This window comes from Ursus arctos, unplaced genomic scaffold (assembly GCF_023065955.2).
Source record: "Ursus arctos isolate Adak ecotype North America unplaced genomic scaffold, UrsArc2.0 scaffold_26, whole genome shotgun sequence".
Lineage (NCBI taxonomy): Eukaryota > Metazoa > Chordata > Mammalia > Carnivora > Ursidae > Ursus > Ursus arctos.
The window spans coordinates 10,233,778-10,240,828 of record NW_026622941.1 but is presented as its reverse complement, the minus strand read 5'-3'; the positions used below and the strand labels follow the sequence as shown (position 1 = coordinate 10,240,828).

Here is a 7,051-nt window from a genome sequence, read left to right as displayed (position 1 = left end):
ATTCAATACTGAAAAGACTCCTGTCTAATGAATGGTTACATGGTCTAAAGGATATGAATCAGTAATGATAATGTGGCTATTGTGTTAAAAATAATTAAAATAACTGATGTATTATTGAGCACTTAGAAAAGCTGGGTGGAGTATAAAGTGCTTTATCTGCATTATATTTTACATATTTTAATTCCCATTTTAGATTAGTAAAAACTAGATAGCTAGACAGGAAGTAACTTGTTAAAAGTCATACTTTGTAAGTTTGAGAGCCACGAGTAATTCCAGATTTCACCGACTGCAAGCTCATTGACTGAATTATGAAATTACATTGATTTGGTTTATTTATTGGAATTCCTTATACAACTAAAGTTACCCTCGCTGCCTTTGACATTCACAGGTCTTTCTGGAAGTTTGTACTGACAGTGTTGTTCCATAAATGATCTACACTCTTACTTATCATTTTAAGGTTTCATTCTTTGCTATTACATCAATTGTCAATTTCTGGTGTTAACTAAACGCTTTTTAAAAATACAGGTTTGGGGCTCCTGGGTGGCTCAGCCCACCGATTAAGCATCTTGCCTTTGGCTCAGGTCATGATCTCAGGGTCCTGGGATTGAGTCCAGGGACAGGCTGTCTGCTCAGCAGGGAGGCTGCTTCTCCTTCTCCCTCTGTGCTCACACACACACTCTCTCTCTCAAAAAATAAATTAAAATCTTTAAAAATATACATGGGCTGTTTTGTATTGTTTTCAATATGGTTCAGGTTTTGGAAAAGTTTAATGTGTCATGTGACATAATTCAACATATAAAATCTTTTAAAATTTAACGATTTCTCAGAACGCCACAATTATTCAAAGTTCACTTGATAGCACTGCATTACCTTTTCGTACAGAAATCTAATTCCTGAAATTAAAGGCATTTACTGCAGGAAATTCCTATATGTGCTAACCTAGTATTCCCCAATCTTAGAACACCCAATTTTTAACCAATACTGGGCATAAAAATTGCCCCCAAAAAATGATGCAGCATTTTTTTTTCTAATTCAGCATTTCTTTTTAAAGATTTTATTTATTCATTTGACAGAGATAGAGACAGTCAGCGAGAGAGGGAACACAAGCAGGGGGAGTGGGAGAGGAAGAAGCAGCCTTCCAGCGGAGGAGCCTGGTGTGGGGCTGGATCCCAGAATGCCGGGATCACGCCCTGAGCCGAAGGCAGACGCTTAACGACTGAGCCACCCAGGTGCCTCCAGCATTTTAATTTTAAACCAGTTATTCTAATAATGTGAAATGTTTTTGTGAATTCTGACCTTACATTGATAGGGACAATATTATTTCAGAATTCCTTTCTTTTTCACTAATTTTTTGCTTTACATTTTTCCAACCAATACTATTGTGTGAAGTATAGAATATCATTGTAAAAACAACTTATTCTATCATGAAATGCTTCTTTAAGGCTCTAAGGAAATTAGTACCATATTTTACATTGTTCAACTGCAAATGAGTACTGTCACTCACCACACACTCCACCCAGTGTGACTGTGTAGCGATCTTGTCATTACATACACCATTCATCGAGTCCTTCAGTGCAGCCCCATTCAGCACAGTGCCTGACAATACTCAGCTGCAGAGATGAATAACCAAGGAGGTACCTATGCAGAACTCAGTCAGGGTAAGGACTCAAAAAGACAGCAAAGGAAAGCTAAGGGCACTAAAAGTTCCACTTCGGTAACTGAGCAGGAAATAACCTACGCAGAATTAAATCTTCAAAATGCCTCTCAGGATCTTCAAGGGAATGGCAAGACCTACCAGTGGAAAGGTAAAACAAGACACATATAGTATAACTGTTCTAGGATTTGCACTAGGGATGCAGGGTGTAAGGAATGAGTAGGAAATGATCTCTCATATTTTTCGTTTGTGAGGATCAGAGCGTGGAGCTGGAATACAGTATTGTAATTGAAACCTGAGGACTAAATCTGTTCAGCCATTGCTAACTGATTGTCTTTACCACATTCCTTAGGTAATATATTTACTGCAAATACAATGGAATATTCTGAGAGATTATAATGGTAGATATGGGTTTGGGGTACAAGTTTTATGTGTGACTCCCCGAGCATCGTTGGTTCTCTTGTATGTAATTTTCTTAAAGGATTGTTACTGCCTGTCCTTTCTCAGTGTTTTCATTTCTCTTCCTACTGTTTACCTTCATGTCCAGGGAAGCTCATTGCTGGGATCCTGGGAATCATCTGCCTTGTCCTGATGTTCACTGTGGTCACAATAGCTGTTATTACCTGTAAGTTAGTGTTTGAATGACTACGAGGGAATTTTTCACTTTAATGATCATCATTGCCTCGAAATGTTGCACAATATTATGGAATTGTATTATCTCATTTTAATGCCTGTTGCTCTAATGTGGAATGGTTATTTTGAACTTGTCCAAAGTAGAAATAACAATAATTATAGAGTATTATAAATATATTCAGATGTCATAACTCAAATGCAAGCTATAGGAGAGACCTTATTGAGATATACAAATTAATTCTTGAGATTGGTTAAACAAAATACTGTAAAAGACTGAGGTTTGGTTCTTCAAACTTTTGAATTATCTTCCCCTACATGTTCATTATTTTATTCAATTTTTATGGGTAAAATCAATTTTACTACAGAGTTTTCTCATTCTAAACAATACACCAAACTTCAAACTAAGAAACTCAAATCATAATGATTTATTTAGTTTAATATTAAGTTTTATGAGGATTGCTTTAATTTTTCTAGTTACTGAAGGACCGAAACAGAACAAAACTAGGACCCAGAAAGGTACAACATCATTTTCAAACTTTTGATATTAGTGTAATTTCTATTTTATCTCTATCTTAGGCTAGGCAAAGATGATAATATATTCTTTGGGTGAAAAAATTAGAAAATCATGTAATAAACTTTCAGAAATAATTATAAAAGAGTATTACTTCTTATAAAACTGTATGAAGCAACACTATTGAAAAATCACCCATGGGACGCCTGGGTGGCTCAGTTGGTTAAGCATCAGCCTTCAGCTCAGGTCATGATCCCAGGGCCCCGGGATCCAGTTTGGCATTCTGCTTCTCCCTCTGCCTGTCGCTCCCCCTGTTTCTGCTTACTCACTCACTCTCTGACAAATAAATCTCTAAAAAAATAAAAATATAACATAAATAAATAAAACCTTAAAAAAAAATCAAAAAATCACCATATCCATAGTCATCAATTATTTCAAATTTCCTCCTGCTATAACATGATAAAAGATAAACCATCAAAAACTAATGATGTACTGCATGGTGACTAACATATCATAAAAAAATACATAGATAAACCATTATACAATTCCAAAATAGTTGTTTTGTTCAGTGACTCAAAGGAATTTAGAGATGGTTATTTTTTGTGTGTTTGCTCTGTATGGGCACATAAATTAGGGGATGAAAGCCTGACTCTTCTGGGTGCATCACGTGTGTGTTTTATTTTTGCCAGCTTGTGAGGATGCATGGATATGTTATATACACAGGTGTATACATATGCAAATTGTTCAATTTGCATTTTTAATATTTGAAACTTTCTGGAGAATATCTCATAGTCTTTGTCCAGCATATCACTGTGGTCATTGTCCAAAAGAGTGGATTACATATTCCAACAGTTGCTATTACATTAGCACTGAAAGAAAATCGTGGAATGAGAGTTTGTCAGCCTGTGCTTCTAACAGCTCTACCCTGCTCTATATGGATGATGAAGAAGTGGTAAGATTTCAGATGTTTCCAGATTTTACTAAAAGCTTAGCCATTAATATCATATGTGTAGAGTTCATCCATCTTTGTGTACGTATTTCTAGTTTACTTAAAGTCTGTTACTATGCTGTAGTTTGACTCCACGAAATTTTACTTATATTTTTATGCCTTTTTGTACATTTTAACAATTACCAGTTCTTCCTGTTCATAGAAAACCCTGCTTCTATAAATGATCTTTTGCCTGAAATAACTTTACTGTTTAATTTCACCACACATCAAGGAAACTAAACACATGCTTGTGCAACTTGATCACAATGTAGTGAGAACCACGTGATTACAAATCAGAGCAGGAAATAGTTTAGAGCCTCTATCAGCCTTGCCCATTTTAATATTATGAAATATCTCTGCTTATTTTCAGAACTTACATCAATGGAATCATGTAGTGTGCATTTTTATGTGTGTCTCCTTCCACTCTCACATGATACTTGTAATCCAACTGTATTACCGCATTTGTCTATAGCTTCTGAATTTTCACTGCTGTCTTATATGAACATGGCCTTTTAAAAGCTAGTCTCAGAAATTTAGTTCCTTTTTCGTATGAAGGTATTATGAATAATTATTTTATGAAAAGCCTTTTCTATTTGTTTCCATATATTGTATTTATAATTTACTATACATAACTACACAGTATATAGTATATTATAATTATGGAATAGAAAAATTTCGTCATAATAAAATAATAATATGGAACTATAGTATTATATCCCTCAGTGTATTCCTTGCCCATTTCTCCCAAATGGTGTTTCTTTTCCCTTATTAGAAGTCTTCGTCATATTGTAGATATGAGCACTTTTTTGAGTTTATGAGATGGAAATAGCTGTGATTTGCATTTTTACTCTCTGATTGGATAATTTTAATGATCAGGATTTTAATCAAAAACCAATGATGTACTATACCTTGGCTAACTGAATTTAAGTTTTAAAAAAATGTTACCATCATCCAATTTATCATTTGGGTATCAGTAATTATTTTTGACTGATTTCAGAAGTTAGTCAAAGTTCATGAATATAATTTCCTATATTAATTTCCTGGATTTACCTTTTTCTTTCTTTCTTTTTTAACCTTTAGTTAGGATATATGATCCAATTGGAATTTATTTTTTGGTGATGTTGTATTTATGATGCTGTGAGATAAAAGTGAAGGTTATATTTTTCTACATCATGATCTAATGATGGAGTATAATTTACAGCAAAGTAGATCCTTTCTTTATAAAAACTTTATACAGTTATATATATGTATATATATGTATATGTCCATATATGCTCTAATCTGCTTTATACTAGACATGTTTGTACGGATAACTGTATACACGTTTCAGTCTACACAGTCTATCACAAATCACAGTACTTTCAGTAAACTGTAAAGCCTTACTTTCCCTTATGTCCCCTTACCATGCCCCATTTATACTATAATTGCCTTAAATATTTCTCTACTTACGTTGAACATCAAATGGATGTTACCATTTTGCTTCAACGGAGGATTTTGCTTCAAATACCAAACAATTTAGAAAGCACAAGAGGTGAAGGAAAGTCCATTAGACTTAATGATAGCTTTATTCTTTCTTTTGTTATCTCCTTCCTCCTGATGATCCAAGATTCCTTCTTTTTTTTTAAATTATTTATTTTTTTATTATAATAATATATTTTTATTATATTATGTTAGTCACCATACAGTACATCCCTGGTTTTTGATGTAAAGTTCGATGATTCATTACTTGCGTATAACACCCAGTGCACCATGCAATACGTGCCCTCCTTAATACCCATCACCAGCCTCTCCCATTCCCCCACCCCTCTCCCCTCTGAAGCCCTCAGTTTGTTTCTCAGAGTCCATAGTCTCTCATGCCCCCTTCTGATTACCCCCCCTTTCTTTATCCCTTTCTTCTCCTTCTTTTATCACTTAATTCCTTCCTTCTTTTATCACTTAATTCCTTTTTAGATAATTCCCTTTAGCAGTTCTTTCAGAGTGAGTCTGGCGGTGACACATTTTCTTAGTCTTCCTTTATCAGAGAATGCTGTATTTCACCTGCATTCCCGAGCAATATTTTTCCTGGACAGTTGAAGGTTTTTGATTGGAATAATGCACTTAGTGTCTAAAATTTTCTTTCTAGCATGACTTTTTCCCATTATTTTGACTGGGGAGAAAAATTTTGGGGGTGCTGTTGTCTGTAGCCCTTGGTGTCTGTGGGTTACCAGCCTCTCTGGCACCAGTCTGGGACATGTGAGGGAAAGAGAAATTCCAGAGTGCTCACTGCCATAGTCATTCCTGGGTCTGGAGTGCCCAGTTCTGTCAGCTTTCTCATCACCTGGCTGAATGTTCTTATGTTGTCTTGTATGTAATGTCCAGAGGTTTAGCGGTATTCAGTAGGAGGAATGGGGAGGTCTGATCTACAGATGTTTTAATTTGAATTTTCCTAGGACTAATAGGGTTGGGCATCTTTTTCTGTACTCATTTGCCATCCATATACATTTTTTATGAAGTTATTTATTGAAATATTTTGCTATATTTTTAGTTTCTGTGATTGCATTTTGAGAACCCTTTATGTATCTTGGCCTCAAGGCTTTTATTAGATGTATGATTTGCAGATACTTCCTCCCAAGTCTATGACTTGTCCTTCTTTTCTCTTCAAACTTTTTTTTTTTAAGATTTTATTTTATTTATTTGACAGAGATAGAGACAGCCAGAGAGAGAGAGGGAACACAAGTAGGGGGAGTGGGAGAGGAAGAAGCAGGCTCATAGCGGAGGAGCCTGATGTGGGGCTCGATCCCATAACACCAGGATCACGCCCTGAACCGAAGGCAGACGCTTACACTTAACGACTTCGCCACCCAGGCACCCTTCTTTTCTCTTCAATAAGTAGAAATTATCCCGATGAATGGCACTTCATCAATTTGTTCTTTTATGGATCATGTTTTTGGTGATAGTAAGAAATGTCTGCCCAACTTTAGGTCGTGCATATTCTCTCATACATCTTCATGAAATTTTATCATTTACACTTAAGGGTGATCAGTTTTTTATATTTTTGTACATAGTATAAAGTATGTATTTATTAATAATAATGATACTCCATTGTTTCCACATTTGTTGCAAAAGTTACTTTCTCCACTGAATGACTTGCATCTTTGTTGAAATCTGCCTTCCATGTGTATGTTGCTCTAATTTTTGCACTTTATAATCTATTTTATTAATCTCATGTATTTTTATGTCAATATTATACTTTAAAAGCAGTCCCTTTTTTAAACAGTGGGTTTAT

The 7,051-nt window shown here is 35.0% G+C and overlaps 1 protein-coding gene across 1 annotated transcript; it reads left to right on the top strand.

Annotated features, from left to right (window-relative positions):
• The first annotated feature begins 1,604 nt into the window (after nt 1-1,604).
• On the top strand, nt 1,605-5,859 carry LOC113257893 (NKG2-A/NKG2-B type II integral membrane protein-like). Its single transcript, XM_044385408.3, has 4 exons — nt 1,605-1,796; nt 2,181-2,279; nt 3,602-3,828; nt 5,737-5,859. The coding sequence occupies exons 1-4, from the start codon at nt 1,619-1,621 to the stop codon at nt 5,857-5,859; spliced, it is 627 nt and encodes a 208-aa protein (XP_044241343.2). The 5' UTR covers nt 1,605-1,618.
• Nucleotides 5,860-7,051: the final 1,192 nt, after the last annotated feature.

Coding starts and splice junctions, on each gene's coding strand:
- LOC113257893 (XM_044385408.3), top strand. CDS start 1,619: ATGAATAACCAAGGAGGTACCTATGCAGAACTCAGTCAGGGTAAGGAC. Junction 1,797..2,180: donor AGGGAATGGCAAGACCTACC/AGTGGAAAGGTA, acceptor ATTTCTCTTCCT/ACTGTTTACCTTCATGTCCA. Junction 2,280..3,601: donor CACAATAGCTGTTATTACCT/GTAAGTTAGTGT, acceptor GTCTTTGTCCAG/CATATCACTGTGGTCATTGT.